At 44.5% G+C, this 17,918-nt stretch overlaps 1 protein-coding gene across 8 annotated transcripts in view; it reads left to right on the top strand.

Moving 5' to 3' along the window:
• Positions 1-17,918, top strand: part of OSBPL5 (oxysterol binding protein like 5) — a 202,842-nt gene that overhangs the window by 178,461 nt on the left and 6,463 nt on the right. For all 8 annotated transcript variants that reach the window (XM_032110746.1, XM_032110749.1, XM_032110750.1 and 5 more), the window contains 9 exons: positions 740-924; positions 2,268-2,349; positions 3,028-3,126; positions 4,007-4,103; positions 5,033-5,131; positions 6,335-6,432; positions 8,418-8,507; positions 11,167-11,303; positions 14,164-14,349. In XM_032110746.1, the coding sequence (XP_031966637.1) occupies positions 740-924; positions 2,268-2,349; positions 3,028-3,126; positions 4,007-4,103; positions 5,033-5,131; positions 6,335-6,432; positions 8,418-8,507; positions 11,167-11,303; positions 14,164-14,349 (1,073 nt within the window). The remainder of the gene's footprint in view (positions 1-739; positions 925-2,267; positions 2,350-3,027; positions 3,127-4,006; positions 4,104-5,032; positions 5,132-6,334; positions 6,433-8,417; positions 8,508-11,166; positions 11,304-14,163; positions 14,350-17,918) is intronic.

Here is a 17,918-nt window from a genome sequence, read left to right as displayed (position 1 = left end):
CTATTAAGTTTTTCCCTGTTCTTAAATTTGGCTGATGAATTGGCACCAATGTTGTGCAAGCACGAGTCATTTGACTTAAGGTCAGTGGAGGTTCGAATGGAAGACCCAAAATCACTCTTTTACAAGCATCATTGGCATTAGTTCTTGTGATTTTCATTATAATATGCTCTCTTGTTTTCGGATCTTCCACTTGTCTTTCCACTACAAGCCTCAGGTTATCTACAAAATCAATAAAAATCAACCCACCCTCTGAGTCTGCCTCTTTGGGAAACTCAATCCAGGGGATGGGCTGGGATTGATTGGCATCACGCTGCCCCAGCTCCGCAGTGGGCTGGGTCACCACAACACTTCTGTGCATCCACCAGGCCATGGGGATGCTGTAACAGCCCTGGGCATGTCCACACCTCCTGAGGGCCGGCAGAGCAAAGTCCCCTTGGCTGGTGTTGGTCCATGTTGGCCCATCACAAGGCAGTGGCTCAGGAAGGAGCACAACAGAGCTGTGCTCTCTGCCTCATGCCAACTTTCACAGACACGCGGGGCTTCCTGCACCACTCACTTCATTGCTTTGGGGATTCATTCCTACTGAGACATCGCTGATGTCTCTCTGCAGTGGTGTAAGAGAGCATTCGCCCTTGTGCCAGGGCCTGGCGTGCGTGGGTGAGCTCAGACCCCCCAGAGAAATGCACCCACAAGGAATGGTTTTCCTGTTTCTGCCCTGAAGTTCCCTTTGCCTCTGTAGACAGGGGAGTCATCTCAGACAGAAACCGTCTCTGAGGAGAACAAGAGCCTGATGTGGATCCTGCTGAAGCAGCTGCGGCCCGGCATGGACCTGTCACGGGTGGTGCTGCCCACCTTCATCCTGGAGCCACGCTCATTCCTTAACAAACTCTCCGACTACTACTACCATGCCGACCTGCTCTCCCAGTAAGCAGCACTCTGGGTGTGCCTCACCTGGGCACTTTCCTTGTATTTGTGAAAATATTTCTTTGTGTGCCAGAAAGGCTGCCAAATAATACTGAGGTCGCTGGCTTCAACACAGATTAAGCCAGGCACCAGCTGCAGTGACTCTTTACAGATAGACTGCTGCCAGTGAGGGCCAAGGAGGAAAAGGTTAAACTCCAGACAAACCCACCTTTGCACATGGACATGTTTGTCACTGTTGGCTGGAACTGATTGGAATTCAGCCAATGCCTTGGAGTTTTGCAGGACAGAGCTGTGCCACTTCCCGGTGTACTTGTGTGCACAGGGAAAAGGACAGAGAGCAACCAAAATTGTCAAGCACTTCTGCTCCCCAGAGCAATATAATTATGATGGTTGATAAAGAAATACAAAGCATCTTTTAAAACCGTTGATGAGAGATGCCTGCTGGGAGCAGCAGAGTAGAAAATAGGAGATGTTACGCTTTCAGATAGGACCTGCCTTCTCAATGAGATATGCCTGGTGGATTGTAAAACCAGTGTATTCTAATAGCAGCACTAGTTCCTCATTTTTATTCCATTTTCTCTGGATAATTACAGAATCATGGTATTTTCAAGCCTTGTTTGTCGTATTTATACCATCTGAAGTTAAAGAAATAGTTCTTCTCAGTGCTGAGATGTAAGAACACTTCAAGAAGTTTGGAGGTTTTGTGAAAAATTTGTTCAATTTGTGGTTTGGATGATCCTTCTGAATGAATTTTGCAATAACTTACCAAAGTTGATTTTTAGATCTGAGTAAGTGGTTGGAAATACCAGGAATTGCCTGTGGTTTTGTTTACTTCCTGCTTCATCTTTGAGCATTGTTTGAGGAACTGGCTGAGATGACCTTTTGAAGTCCCTTCCAACCTGAAGTATTGCATGCGATCTCAAAGTACCAATAGAGCTCATGTAGCACATCAGCTTTAAAGACCTTTTATGAAAGAGAAAAACCAAGGAAAAAAAAAAGTATTTTATTTTGGTGGTATAAGTTTGTTTTTTTGACTCACTGTTCTACTAGCTGTGCTACAATGCTAGTGTGAGTGGCAATCCCATATTAACCCACTCAAATGTTCAATCAAACCTGATACACTCCAGTAATTTTATTAGTCTTTTTGCGGAAGTGCGGGACAAGGGGTGCCACTTTTTAACATTTTGTGTTGTGTGACTGGGAGACACCGTTTTCACTGGCAGCAGCACAGAGGTTACTTCCCTTCAGTTGTGGGGAAATACAATTGAAATTGGTGTTATACTGGTAAGAAATTAATGTGATGTGCGACCAGTATAAAGAACATTTTATGCTCTCTTCTGCAGGGCCGTCCTTGAAGATGATGCCTACACTCGAATGAAGCAAGTTTTGAGGTGGTATCTGTCCGGCTTCTATAAGAAGCCAAAGGTAAAGTGAAGCATGAAGTTGGGATTGTAATGGACATTGAAATCTTCTGCTATGGTTTTGTTTAACTACTCTATTGCCTCTCCTTTGAGACTTTACCTCTTTTATTGCTCAGAAGACTTTGACCATTACTTTTAAAACTGGGGTTGCACTTGGTTTCAGAGCATTTGGTTATTTTTTCCCTATTTAATGAATGCAAAATAGTGGCAATCAACCTCAGAGCCTTTGCAGTGGATAGTTAGAAAGCAAAACTGGTCATCAACAAGTAACATGCCCTGGGATGCAAGATTCTTCCCTTTGCTGAGAGCAGGTCTCCTTTCTCTTTTCAGGCCGATTAGCACCACTGTGCCATGTCCCCACATCAGTATGCACTGATGTGGAGACATGCTATGTAGAGTAGCAGCAGTAATAAAGTTCAATCATCTTGTTAGGCTTTGACTGGGCAGTGTTAAATATTAAATTGGTGAGAATAACAGATTAATCCATGGCTCAGATTAAAAATTAGATTAGATTAGATTAGATTAGATTAGAAGGATATGTGACTAATTCTTCAGTTTTTATTCTTGTGATTGACTTTGTCTAAAACATTAGAGGAAAAATTATTATATTGTTTTGTGGCCATCTGTAGCATTGGATTGCAAATCTTCATTTGTAGCAGGTTTTGATTACTTGGTTTTTCAGGGAATAAAAAAGCCATACAACCCTATTCTGGGAGAGACATTTCGCTGCTGTTGGTTTCACCCTCAGACGAACAGTCACACATTTTACATAGCAGAACAGGTAAGTTGCTTTGGATGCTCAGGTGTTGCAAACACCAACCTGCTTGCACCTCTATGCATAGAAACACTCGTCTCACCCTAGGAGAGGAACCTGGAGCTCTGTGTAAACAGTCAGAGCAGAACATGGGGTAACTGCACGGCTGCTGATCTTTTTTCTTTTCAGATGCACGGAAATTTTGTGAGGTTTGCTGGGCACTCAAGAGTATAAAAGCAGGTCTCCCATATACAATATCAGCTTCTTCAATAAAGACCTTTTCCATGGGATTCTCCCCTACTGTTTTCTTCTTGTTAATAAATGGGGGTTGTGTTGCCTCTGTCAAAAAGGGCATAAAACATACAACAAATTCCTTCCATCTTTTATTGCTAAACTTTCTATGATGATTTTAATAGGAGTAAATAGAGGGCTTATCTCTATGTCTTTGTGATTAAACAGAGGACAGAGCTCATAAGTTAACTGGCCTGACAAATTACAGTTTTGAGTTTTACAGTGTTAGTAAAGGGATCTGAGAACTGTGTTGTCTTTTGTAGAGGGACTCCCTGTTTCACATACATTTTGCCCTATTTAATCAGATAATTCTAGCTTTGGTAAAATTTTTATTTCAGCCACTGCATGCATTTCATGGAGGTTATTCAAATGCTGCACTAAAGTTCTGCACTGTTCATGTATTGTCTTGAAAACCTTACACTCTACCTGTTGGCCTAAAAGTGATCTCACACGCACAAGCTCAAGAAAATACAGGGTGGGGAAGAAAGATTAGATGTATAAAGCTCTCATACGTAATGGTGTCATGTATCATGTTCCCCCCCTTTAGTGTGCATCCCCCTCCTCTGCTTGGCCTGTGCAGACTGCTCTAAATGACCTTTGCCTGTTTTTATCCTAGGTGTCCCATCACCCACCAGTGTCAGCTTTTCACGTCAGCAATAGGAAGGATGGATTCTGCATTACTGGCAGCATTCTAGCTAGGTCCAAGTTCTATGGTAAGGCATTGAGTCTAGGCCTCTGCCAGGTAATGTTGTGGCATCCATTTTGGTTTGCTTTTCAATCATTTCTGGGTGTATTGAGGGTTAGGAACAAAGAAATGGTTGACAAATCTATCGCCAGGATAGCCTGATTCCTTGTCTTGGCTCTCCTGAGTCTTCCCCATTTCCACCATTTCAGTGTGACACCACTCTGATGTTAAATAAAAAATCAGATAGAAAGATTGAGAGCTTTAAAAATATGTTTTTCATAAGGCAAAGGCTCATAAGAATGCGTGGGCTTGTCAGTAAGCACTGGCTCATGGATGAGTCACTTTATAGCTCTGTGAACACCCCAGCCAACAAACGCAAAAGCCTCTGAATACATTTAAGCCTTTATCTGGCTGCCAGACTCTTGAGAGTTGAACCCCAGAGCTTCAAAATGCCCTCCACTCTTTTGATATCAATGGAAACAGCACAACTCCAGGCTCTGAAACAGCGTTGCTATTTGAAATATTTTTTTTGTGTAGACAAACATTTTTTAATTACTATCCTCTGCTAAGAGTGTTTGCTGACACACTTTTAGATAGTCTTTGCTGTCCTGCTGGCAATTTCATTTGTTATTTGGGATCATCCACAACTAGAAAAGTTGTGAGAACAGGAGGACCTGAGAAATTGCTTAGCTCCCAACTAATGACCTGTTTAATCTACTGCTATTTCTGCAAGAGGGGCTAAGTGCCAGAGCAAGTAAGAGCAGTACAGAAGAGTTTGTTACAACTGTCTGCCTCCCGCTGTGCATGGTTTGCAGGGTCCTGAATTACGAGCATTTCACATCTCTTCTTTCATTAGCAACCTACATTTAAATGGAAATGCATTTTCTAAAGTAGGAGGAGGGACCAAGTATAATGTGCATTTTTTAAGGTGTATATATTTGTTTTTTTAAATTCTAGGCAATTCACTTTCTGCGCTGCTGGATGGGAAAGCAAAGCTTATGTTTCTAAACAGAGGGGAAGACTATATAATCACTATGCCATATGCCCACTGTAAAGGTAAGGTAGGACTCTTCAAATAGGAAGCAAACAGAGTAACAAAATGGTGTCTTCCTGTCTAACTTTGCACTGGCTCTCCCCTCTCAAGTAGCTGACACCACAGGGACTGGTAACTCTGGAGAGCTCCACACCAGTCATAGCGCTCAGCAGGAGATGGATAATCCTCGCTGAAGTCTTTCTGGTTTATCTGTGCGTAGCCCAGGAGAGAATTATGTCCATCAATGTTAGTTTTCACGCTATGCAGAAACAGAAAAATACTGGGTACATGCACTGCAGATAAAGTGAAGATGGAAAGAATAAGACTACATTTCTGAGCTTCTGAGGATAACAAGTTTTTCTTGTGTTAACACTGAAATTGTTTGATACATTTTCTGGCTTTTTGAAAATAAAGGAAATTCCTGACTTCTCTTGCCATTTCTTTGTTACTCTAATCATTGTATTTCTCAGTGTATGAGCTGCCTCAGTGAGGCTGACACCTGCTGCTGTGTGGCTTTGCTCTGTGGAGCCAGTGTGTGCTGAGGTTGAGGCATGGCTGCTGATTCACTGCTTCTCAGGAAGCATTGCACCACAGAGATAAAATCAGCAGTTGAATCCAATTTTGGGGTTTAAATATTTTTTAACTTGGCACATTGACCTCTAAGCTTATGTTTAGAAGGGCCTGGGTACCTGAGAACAGTAACCTCATAATATCATGCCCTCTGAGAAGTATTCCTGTGCTTAAATCTTTTTCTTACAAATTTTTCTTTTTCTGCAAATGACCTCTTCAGCAAATGGTAAACATCTCTGAGCAGTCCCCTGCATGACCTCTAGTCTCCCAGATTCTGGTGAATCTATTACAGCTTCTCTCTTCTTCAGTCACCCTGAGAGACCTGGCTGGGTCTGTTTAAGCACTAGTATGAATGAGGTTGCTAGGCACAACTTTCCCTATCTTTCCTGGCCTGCTTTCAGCTTGCCACAGGTGCACTAACAGCACCTGTCAGTCAAGCTATTTCCTAGCTGGTGTTATAAATGGGGAATATGGGCTGAGGGTGAGATCCTTCATGCTTATAGTAAACAGCCATTTCCTAGAAACCTCCAGTTCTGTCTTTTCAAAACTTTAAGCCAAGTAATGAATTTCACAGTGTGTTGGCAAGACCCAGGTTGACTTGAGACAGCAGGTTTCTTCCATTGGGGCCTCTCTTAAGCCTGTTTTTTCTCTTTCAGGACTTTTATATGGTACCATGACAATGGAGCTTGGAGGGAAAGTTACCATTGACTGTGAGAAAACTAACCACAGGGCAGAACTGGAATTCAAACTAAAGGTAAGAGACATTGTGGCCCCCATTTTGAGTGGGTCTCAGGCTTGACCCTGCATCCCAGGCAGGGTTTGACCATACACACCAGATCAGTTCTATACCAGCAATATATGTCAGCACCAGGGTGGGACCTGCCTGGAGAGAAGGTATCACCCTGTAGTCAGTTCTGCCTTGTGCAATTCAAAATGACCTCAGAAAGCCTTAGTTTTGCATGACTTTTTCACTATCAGTGGCTACTGGCCTAATTTTGTTCCAAAATTTTGGCAACAACTGCATGGCTTCTATTTTGGCAGGGACCATTAGTTTTGCTTGTGAAATACAGTGAGTGTACAAAGTATTTTGAGACAAGTTAGGGCGTGGGTCTTTGGGGTAGCTCTCCAGCAGCCATCACACCTGTACTCTTACCTTGCAGGTGTTATGGTGAGCTGCACCTTGTGTTTCTCAGGGCTACAGGACCTTGCCCTGATGGCAAGGTGAGAGCCCATTGTCAGGCAGGTAACTCTAAGTGCCTGTCACACTGTCAAGTCTTGCACTGACTTGTTCATGTAGCTGGTCCCTCCCCTAGAAAGCCTGATGATGCAAGTTTGTGGTCTGCAGACAAAATGGGAGACATCTTTGAGCATTCCTGTTATTAGATGTGTTAAAGTTTGGGAGGGAAAGTGGCAACTTGTAACTTTTCTTGGGCAGTTAAGTTGCTTTTTAAGGAGCATCCATTTCCCTTCTGCTCCAACAGTTTCTTGCCTGAGCATAAAATGAAAGAACGAGAACTAAGAGACTGCAGGACTTCAGAGCTGCAGCCTTAGCCAACAAAAATGTGAGAGATCACTGGAATTAGGGGAATCTTTTGCAAGCTGTGAGTTTTTTGAGGGCAGTTATATTTTTCTGTCTTTATTTGCCCTTACAAAGGGAACTCTTGCTCCATGGACTTCCCTGATGTTTGCACATGCTTGTCTTTAAAACCTGTTCTTCCCATAGGCCTGGTGTACTGGGTTATGGCCAGTGAGATATTTCCCTGATTTGGGGGAATTGCATCTCAAACCTGCAAACACTTCAGAGCTTAAAGTGCTTCCTTTTTGGCTTGAAAACAGTATACTTCATACAAATGTGTCTCAGCAAGTCCCCATGACTTAATTACATACTCTGCTTCCATCATTTCCTTGCTATTTTTAGTAGAATTGTGAGAAGGTAAACACCGTAACTTTGTTTTTAATTTGGCTATGTATCAGTACAATTTGGCTATGTACCAATCTGTGCTGGGTTGCACAGATTGATGCTTGAGATAAGTGCAATTATTTTATCCATGGGTGTTGTGTGAAATTTGGGTTTATATTGTTATTTAATACACATACACACACACACACACACACAAAAAGTTTCTCTGCACAAATGTTATTAGAAAGTGCCTGCTAAAATGTCTGAAGAGATGTGTTCTTGTGAATAGAAGAGCTGCTCACATTTTCACTGGTGTTTTCTGTGTTTGGCATCCAGGAGATGGGTGGAATTTTCCATTGTTCTGGGACTTTTTCCTTGACTCTGGTTTGTGGGGGGCTTTTTTGCTGCTAACAAGAGCTTCTTCACACACGGCCACACTGCTTTTGCTGTCCCATAAGCAGGAAGAGTCACCACTAGTGCTGCTCCTTTTCTTGGGACAAGGCTGCAAACTGTAATATGATTCTGGACAGTGGGAAGGAGTTGCCCACATACACTTATCCTGATATCTGGCTGACAATAAATAAGGATATTTCTAATAAAGATGAGGTCTTGCACTCCTGAGTGTTAATACACCTCAAGGCTTATCTCTTTATCTGCAACTACAGTGTTTGTGGTATTACAAGAGGACACAATGTGAAAGTTAAAATCCATGTTCAGTTGTGCTTTAACCACAGAAATAGTGGAAGTCAAGCACTTTCTTCCTTCCTATTGCATCACTGTTTGGCTCCCTTCCAGTCCTCAGTTTGACTACATTTTCTCTTTCTCTTCTCCCCTGGCAGCCCTTCTTCGGTGGCAGCACGAGCATTAATCAGATCTCGGGGAAGATTAAATGTGGAGAAGAACTGCTAGCGAGTCTCAGTGGACACTGGGTAACATTTGTTAATTGAAGTTGCTGACCGGTTATGTGCCTATAGCTGCAGGGTTCGGGGGAGGACTGGCAGCTCAGTCAGTCCTGCCAGCCCCAGGGCATGCAGGTGAGACAGCCTGGGCCACACCTCTCAAGTACTTCCCCACATCATTTATGCTTCAGCTGTCACAACCATCGTACACTATGAGTAATGATGCACTCCCAGAGCCTGCGGCGAAGCTGGGAATTAGGAATGTCTCCATCAAAGCCAATGGTTCTGTATTTAGGGTCTGAGGCGTAGGACAAGCACTGATGGCAGGAGATAGAGTGTGTATTAGGTGTGATTGCCAAGATCATGAGGCTTACTTTTGTCTGGTGTGTTCAGTATTTCCCCAGTTAGATCAGGATCAGGGAAGAACTTAGAGGGTCTTGAATTCATTATTTTCACAGCAAACCTTTATGGTAGAAGACAGTTGCTACCCTGTTCATCAGTTGAAGGACAGAGACAGAGATTTGGTGAGGGTGCTGTCTGTCTGGGCAGCTCAGAACAGCCAGCAGAGCACCTGGCACCTTTGTGCACCCAGTATACACAAGCGATTCACTCAAAGCCACCCTCAAGCCAAAATCCAGCAAGAAAAAAGTTGCACAGTGAATGATGTAGTCTAATTTTGTTTGGAACTCCCGGTACCTGAAACAAAAGCAGTGAGCCCTAGCTTTGGGCTGGACACCTAGGCATTTCCCTCAGCAACATTTGGACGTCTACACCATCATTACAGTTGGCCTGTGCTCCCTTTCCAGTCTATAGAAATTGCCACTTCTGAGACAAGATTTGTCTCATCCTGAAGGAGGTATTTAGAGTAGGCCACGTGAAATGTCCCTGGATAAAGCCCTTTCTATACTGAAGTCCTAACCACAGTGTAGCCTTGGTACTGGACTCATCCTATCAGGCAATCTGTCATTTTACATGAAAAGCTAATGACCATTTTGAAATTGGGAGATTTGTCCTTTTTACATGTACAAGGGATTTGCTCCTTTCTGAGCTCCCTGTCCTGCAGGATGAGCCCTGTCAGTGGTGAGTTGTGCTGGGCTGTGGAGTACCTTGTCTGCAGTGGGTCCTGCCAACACCACCCATGAGAGCCCCTAATCCAGGGGCCCTGCTGAGCCACATGATTTTGTGTGCTCAGCTCCCAGCCTTCTGCTTATACACTTCTCCCTGGTTCTTTGTCGTGGTTGTTTGTGGTGCACAAAACTGTAGTGATGTATAAAAGAAGCTAAATGGCTTTGGAAGGGTGGCTCCCTAAGTCAGTGCTTGCAGCTGTGTGCTGTGAACAGAGGAGCTGCCATGCAGCAGTAAGGATGGTGTTGGTTCTCTTCCGTCCCCACTGGGAGTATTGGCCTGCTCTCGTGGCTTTTCTCTGACACCATCCAGTTTCCTGACAGAAATCCTTGCATCTGAAAGGTAAATCCTCTGCCTCAGGACCTGAAAACCCACCTGAATAAAGAAGGGAAGCAAATCACAATGCTTTTCAGTCCTAGGATCACAACAGCAGCTGAGTGCTTGTATACGTGCTTCTTTGAGATGCATGTAGTGGTGCTTGATAATGCCTGCCTTCCTCGTCCTATCCACACTGGGGGTCTCTTGGGGACCTGGGATCAGTCCTAGAACTAGCATACTGGGACATGACAGAGGAAGTCCTGAGGGAGACTTTGAGGAGGAGTGAGAGTTTCTCAGGGTTAAAGGCATTTCACAGCTGAAGATGTGATGACTTTGAGCGACAGTTCAGGGAACAGGGCAGGGGGAGAAATGGAGCCGATGGGATGCAAAGAAGTTAGGCAGCTACAGGCAAAGCCAATAGCCATGACCTGAATAAGACTTACCTGATACTCATACGGTGACCAGGCAGCTGAATGGCACCAATGCACTGCTCAGCAGCTGTGACCATCAGATTCATTCCACTCGCAGTCAGTGTCAGGCTCTTCACTCTGTAAACTTCCTTCTCTGGCTCCATGGCATTGCTGCTCTGTGAGCAAGGCTGGGAAGCAGATTAGCAGAGCAGGGACACAGCAATAATGTCTAGCCAGCCTCAGATCGGCTGGTAGTTGGTTGCCAATTAAATTGGCAAGGAGTAAGGATTGAAGACCGTTGGCATTTTGAAGTGCTAAATGAAATTTGGGAGCAAGAATAGAAAAACCTGAAACATACACACAAAAAAAAAAAAAAAAAAATTGGAAGAGATCTCACCTTTAGCTTTCCTTTCTAGGAGATGGAATTTCAGTAGGCTCTGTATGAAATTTCAGCATTGAGGAACAGAAGAAATATTGAAAAAGGATCTGGGTATCTTGTTTATATATGCTGGGTGGTAGCTGGGAGAAACAGTGGTGGACGAAGAGCATCTTACGGCTTCTGTGGGCACTCAGGTCTGGGGACAAGACTTAACAGAAGGAACCAGGTCCCTTTCTACTCTGATTAATGATCAATTCAGCCACTGTTTCTGGCAATGCCTTGCCTCATTCATTTCAGAAACTTTCAGGCAGTGAGATTTTATTGGATAGAGGAAAGAAGCCTCCTAACCAACGGGTATCCCTTATCAACATGCAGGAGCAGCTTTGATTTGTCAGGATTAATTTCTGCCTTGGGTTTCTGATTGTCATTAACCTTTCCATTTAATTTTCCTTCTCAGGATGGGGAAGTGCATATAAATGAATTGAAAAATGGGAACACAGAAATGTTCTGGAACCCGACCAGCGAAGTGAGAAGGCAGAGACTGAAGCGCCACATTGTGCTGTTTGAGGAGCAGACAGACTTTGAGTCAGAGAGGTAGGGAGCTTGGGGAACATCTCACTGTTGCTTCTCTGCTGGGAGCAAGGTTCTGATCAGCAGGGCTCCTCCAATTCCTCAGCACAGTCCTAGAAAGGCAGTGACCTGCTTTGTCAGCACATATTACCCAGCCATTTACCTGTTTCTTTCCAGGCTATTGACTGGAGTATTGCCATGAAGTACAGCTCTGAAATAGACCTGGGCTGAGAAATAGTGGAGGCTACATTTTATCTGCTTAAAATAACAGTTCCACCTGGACTCCAGAGATCACCGTAACTGCTGGAGTATTTCATGAAAGGGCAGGATGTCATCCTGAGGTTGGATATCTTGTTAAGAAGGGTTATTTCAACCACAAGCTCTTAAAGTAGATGTAGAAATTGTGGGAAGTCCTGGCATCTGCAGAGCCGTACTTTGAACCACATAACAGGATTTTATGAATTAATGTAATTAAAGAGATATTTAACCCTGCCTCATAATCTCAGCTGAGATCTCCAATGAAGTCTGCACCGGGCTTTGTACAGTGATCTAGGTTACCAGAAATGTAGTTCTGACTCATGATTCAGTGTCCTGATTTGACCCTGGTCAGATACCAGGTACCCTTGGAAGTTGCTCACTCATTCCCCTCTGCAGCTGGACAGAGGAGAGAAAATTTAATGAAAGGTTCGTGAGTTAAGGACTGAGAGAAAATACTCATCAATTACCATTGATGGCAAACTACCTCCGTAGCATCCCTGTTGCCAAATAGCAGGTTGTACAAACCCAATACATTTAGGAAAATAAAGGAATGATTAATGCACACTGAACAACTGTTGACCAAGAGCATTATGTTTTGAGCAAAGTTATGTGGATGTGGCTTTAAACAACCTAGGTGTGCTTCCTCAGCACTGTACTCAGCCAGCCCCAGCTGACATCCTGAGCCAACACATGCAGTTGCTGCCTGGCTCTGCATTACATTGTCCACTTCTCCATGAACATCTGATTTTGGTGTTGGATCACATCGCACTAAAAAGATTCCCCTTTTTATAAAGGTAAATAAAGAGATTGCATGATAATAAAAACACATGAAGCTTTAGTTTGTTCTGGACAGCAGTGGGCATTATGGGCAATAAAGTCTGTATTTGTAATTTACAGAGAAGATTTGTTAACTCTGCAGAGCAGGGCAGACCACAGTGCGTTTATCTATTCATCTACAGAAGAAGATTCTTTTAAAGGAGAATCTTGGTCTTGTTGGCAAAGAATCTCCAGTTCTGTGTTTACCAGAGTTAGCCACCAGAGCTGACTCACTTTGCTGACTCACTATTTGTCAGAGATAAATAATTCTACATGTATCCAAAGGAAGGAGGCGAAGGGGAGAGTTACAGAGATCCATAACAGACATTCCAAGCTCCTTATTCTGCTGACAGTTGCATGAATAAATTCCCATCTAATCCAGGTTATATTCTGCCTGAATTGCTTAGTCTTTCCTGCAGTGCTGAAAATCACCTATTTTTGCAATTGCTGGAGAATCTCTGAAGCTCATACCATCATGCAGCTCACTGTAGAGGGTCTCATTGTCTGACACATGCAGTGCTTGATGGAGTAATTTGCCCTTGTCAGACAGTTCTGTGCTGTCCCTCTAAGGTTCTTGGAATTAGAGGACTCACTCACTACACTGCTGCATTCCTTAGGACAGGCTTTACACCACCACAGTGTTTTCTGAGGCTGTGATTTTGCTCCTCCCTCCTGCATCCCCATCAATGAGTTTCCTTCCTTTGTTTCTGGGAGAAAAGGTTCATATTGAGAAATATAGGAGTGACTTGTTAAAAATCAAAGGGAAGGAAGGCATTGCTTTCCATTCAGTGAATTATCTAAGAGGCTGCATTTTTGGAAGTGCTATGTTATTGTATGGTGATAGAAATATAATGAAAGCTTCAGGATCACTTTTAAATTAAGAGCTTCACCGCAAGCTCCAAATTAAATGCAGTAATTAATTCATCTTTTAAATCGCGGACGGGTGTTTTGAGGAGCTGGGAATACTGGAACAGCCTGGATCTCCTGTGCACATTCTAAGCACTAAAGCATACAGTAATGTTTTAGGAGGGCTAGCTGCTAGTCTCAGAAGTATTTCCAATCTGAAATGATGATTAAAGTGCCCTGATTAGAGGAACTATGGAGAGGCTGATCACAGCTTGCTACAGTAAAAAAAAAGGTATTGATTTTTCTCTGGATAAAGGCAGATCCTGTCCCCAGGGCAGATAGTGAGAGTAGATTACATGACAGATCGGGTATCCTTTGGCAGCTGCAAACACATACGAGTGAAAACCTGTGTTGGTGCTTGCAGCTTGTGAGCATGAGGACATGTTGTTGTTTGTGGATTGAATTCGCTTCCTACAGACCTAGTTGCTAATCCCATATAGGAGTACAACATTGTATGTGAAATTGCAAGATGTGCACATGAATTCATTTTCCAGAGCTTCTGAACTTTAAATATAAAGCCTTTGTTTTGGGGATAGACATTGACACAAAGGCTTCTAAACAGAAATGCCTGAAAAGATGAGAAACAGAACAGATTCTCCATCAATCACCTCTAAAGCGGCCACAGATCTCAATGAGTTGAACACAACTTCCTTATGACACACACAGACGGCACCGAGGAATGATTACTGTGGGTGATGTTATCTAAGAGAAGATTACTTCAGCAGGTCACTAATAAGAGCATTCACTGTTGCCATTCTCAGTTCCTTTAACTTACAAGCTAAAACAGAGGCTGAGCAATCCTGATACAGTTCCACAGACCCAACAAGTTTCTGCTCTAAAGTTCCATCTGGCAAAATACTGTCGGTTCTAATGTAGTTCAACTTCCTTCCTGGTTTATTCCTAGGCTTTGGCAGCACGTTACCAGTGCAATAAACAAAGGTGACCAACACAAGGCGACGCAGGAAAAGTTTGTGCTGGAAGAGGAGCAGAGGAATGCTGCCCGGGAGCGGAGGGAAAGCGGCACGGAATGGAAACCGCTGCTGTTCCAGCACGATGCTGGGACCAACGAATGGCGCTACAAATACGAGGAGTGAGTGCTGGGCTTGGGGTTCCCAACAGACCTCGCTGCCCGAGTCCCCAGGGATGCATGCAGGGCTACAGATGTGTAACTGGAGCCCTGCTGTTCCCCAAAACTATGTCTGGAGCTTGCCCTCTTTCCAGCTCCATGTCATCTCTAGAATACATATTCATGATACTAGTTGGAAACAGCTGGAAACGATGGCTTGGCAATGGAAAATCCACTGTGCTGTTGATGTAAATCCCTATTGCTGCAATTAAGTGTGGAGTCATTTAGAAGTGATTTTCTGCACTGTTCAGAGTTAACAACTGTGCTCTCCTCCCCCGGGCAAGAAGGGTGAAGCCTCTGGAGACTGAACCCCCTTACTTATTGCAAGGAACTGTGAATGTGCAGGGAAGTATCTGTTAGTCCTGTCACTGCATCTGGAAACTCTGGTTACCCTCAGGGACAATTGCCTACCCTGATGTATTACCGAAGGCCTGGGCCCTAGGGTATATCACCGTGCCCCGCAGCCATAGGGAGAAGGAGGAGAGAAGATCCAGCAGGCAGGAATTGTGCAGCAAGATTGATTTATTTAATTATTTTACAAACTCTTTTATAGACTTTTTTCTTCATAGTCTAATTGGACAAAGGATCAGCCACCCCTTGGGGTGATTGGCTAAAATCCTAAAACATCCATTGTCAAAATATTTTCTACTATACCATAAACAAGACTTTTCAAGGTTGCAGGTGGCTTGGTTGTTTACATAACTCTGCTACCTCTTCTGTGAGAGAGAAAAGTCTCTCACGGACTTAGAAAATAGCAAGAAAATCCTCGCTAGCAGCATTTTTGCATCTACAATTCCCCCTTTTTGTTTGATAACAACTCTACTATTAATCCTAAATAGAAATTTACATCAGTTATTAATTCTAAATGTGTCTTTAGGGCTTTAACTATCTGACTCCATAACAAGAAATTTAAAGTTCAGTCTCTGCTTGTGGAAGGATCATCCCAGTCTCTGCTTGTAGAAGGACCATCTGCCTGATGGTTGACATCCTGGTCATCATCAGAAGAGTCATTAGGCTGATGATCTACATTCTGGTCACCATTTGGATGGTTTGCGTTCTGGTCATCATTTGGAGGTTGCCTGTTCTGCCTCTGGTGCCGTAGGTCAGGGCGAATGCATTTTGAAGGTAGCCACTGTACTCCAGTATCTGTGGAAACGCAAGCATACCCACGACCCCAAACGATAAGCTCATGAGGGCCTTCCCATTGGTTAGTGAGTAAATTCCGTACCCAGACTTTTACCCGGGGCAGTTGTCTCTCGCCTGCAGACTGCAATGAGAGAAAATTATTCAGAATAACAGGATTATTTGAATTTTGTGGTACTGTAAGGTGATTAATTGTATACAAAGCTTTTGCTAGTCGGCTTCAGTAACCAAATTCAAAGGTTCCTGTGAGAATCATTGAGAAGCCAAGATAACAGCCCTTAATTCAACTAACTCAGCAGAGCCTGACTCAGATTGGTGTGTTAATCAACCACCTCAAAGGCAGTGTAGGATACTGTGCGCCCCTACGCACAGTGACTCCTGCTAAAAATTTGTCCCAATCCGTACGCCCCAAGCTGCCAACACATCCCGTCCCCAAAGGTTAAGGGAAGTGGTAGCAACATAAGGCCTAATTGTAGCTGGGTGCCCCTCTGAGTCCTTCAGCACCACAGGCCGTTCACTTAGATAGCTCTGTGTGGTTCCTCCTAATCCTGCGGTGGCCGATCCCACCGGGGCTAAAGGCCATGAGGGAGGCCACGCAGAGAAGGATATGATAGTTACATCAGCACCCGTATCAATCAAACCTCGAAGCTGAGTCCGGGATGGACGGGTGTTCGGCAGGACCAGGGTACATGTCCTCTGTGGCCTTTGGTCAGAGATGTCTGCAGTCCAGAAGGCCTGCAGAAGTCCCGTAGATCCACTGCCGTTATCTTCGTGAGTTTGTTGTTCTATCCTGGGGACACAAGACTTAAAAGGCACCAATTTAGCAAGGCAGATCTTTTCAGGAATAGTTACAGGGGGTTTTTGCGTGGAGACCATAGCGCAAATCTGACCTTTAAAGTCAGCGTCAATAACTCCTGGGTGCACTAAGATTCCTTGATGGGCAACGTCAGGTTTTCCCACCAGCATTGCACTGGATCCCTGGGCTAAGGGTCCATATGCATCCAAGGGAACCTTATAAATACCGCTGGAGTCTAAGACGACTGCGGCTGCGGTGTGGATGTCAAACCCGTCTGATCCCTGGGTGCCGTCTGATCCCTGGGTGCCGTCTCTAGGGTGGCTGGGTAGGCCTGTGCCTGTACCTGTGCCACTCTCTGGGGGAGCGACTGCATCGGAGAGCAATTCCCCCTCCTTGCACCCCGGCGGAAGTTTCCCGGCAACGGCCGACCATCGGCATGAGTCTGGGATCTACAGTAGCCCGTGCAATGCCCTGGCCTGCCACACCTCTTGCACTGGGGGATTGGTGTGTTCTCTTTCTGGTTTGGCTTAGGCCGCTTCCGTTTTTTCGCCTGTTTTGGTTGCTTTGGTTCACGACCAGAAGATGTGTGAACAGGCTGCAGGAACGCAGCCAAAGCAGGCCTTTTCTGGTTCCCAGATCCCACCTTAGCGCAGGCTTCGACCATGTCTGTTACCTCAGGATCCCCTGGTAAGGCATCTATGATTTTTCTGCACTCTTTATTTGCATTATCTCTCACTAACTGCCTTAACAACATCTGTCTTAATTCGTCATCCTCAACCTGCTTCTCGAGAAGCAGCGACTTTCTCTACAAAAGGGAGGAATGACTCTGATTTGCCTTGAACTACTTCAGTATATCGTTTTCTGGGCACAGACACTCTATGGTTTTCAACAGGGCAGCCATGCTGACCTGTTGTGCTTGCTGCAGGATGCTAGAGGGCAAGTTACCCTGTAGACTGGAATCAGAGAAGGGACCAGTCCCCATCAAAGCATCCACTCCTGCTGTCTGTCTAGGATCAGCAGCAGGGAGCTGCATATTCCCTAATGCAGCCTTGTCGGCCAGTTTTCTCCAGGTTTTCTCAAAAACTGTAAATTGTACAGGTTGAAATAGAATTTGACCTAAGTGTCTGATATCAAATGGAGAAAGCAAATCAGTATTTATCACCCTTATTATCTGTATAACCTCAGCAGAGCCTAGCCCACATGGTGCGACCTTGGATTGCAGGTCCTGGGCAACTTTCCAAGCAATTACCTCATGCTTATCACGTTCGCCTGAATTTGGCAGAGCCTTATACACTGGGAAAGCATGGATCTCCCCTTGTGGGGAATCACTACCATCCTGAACTTCTGGCACAGCCTGTGGATGAAGTTTAACAGCTTCCCGGTTATGCCCACAATCCTCAGATCTATTTGGCATTCCAAGTGTTTCCAATAACCTCCAGTCACCCTCCTCCAATACTCGCATCTTAACTGACTCTAAGAAGCGACTGTCGTGGGTCGGACGCACTGTTACTGTGCAGTCCTGAAAGGTCCAAGGGCGAGACCGGCGCAGCGTTTTTTCTTCGCCGCGCGGTTACAGCCGCCTGACGACCTGGGG

This window comes from Corvus moneduloides, chromosome 6 (genome assembly GCF_009650955.1).
Source record: "Corvus moneduloides isolate bCorMon1 chromosome 6, bCorMon1.pri, whole genome shotgun sequence".
Taxonomy (NCBI): Eukaryota; Metazoa; Chordata; class Aves; order Passeriformes; family Corvidae; genus Corvus; species Corvus moneduloides.
This window is presented reverse-complemented; position numbering and strand designations above follow the sequence as displayed.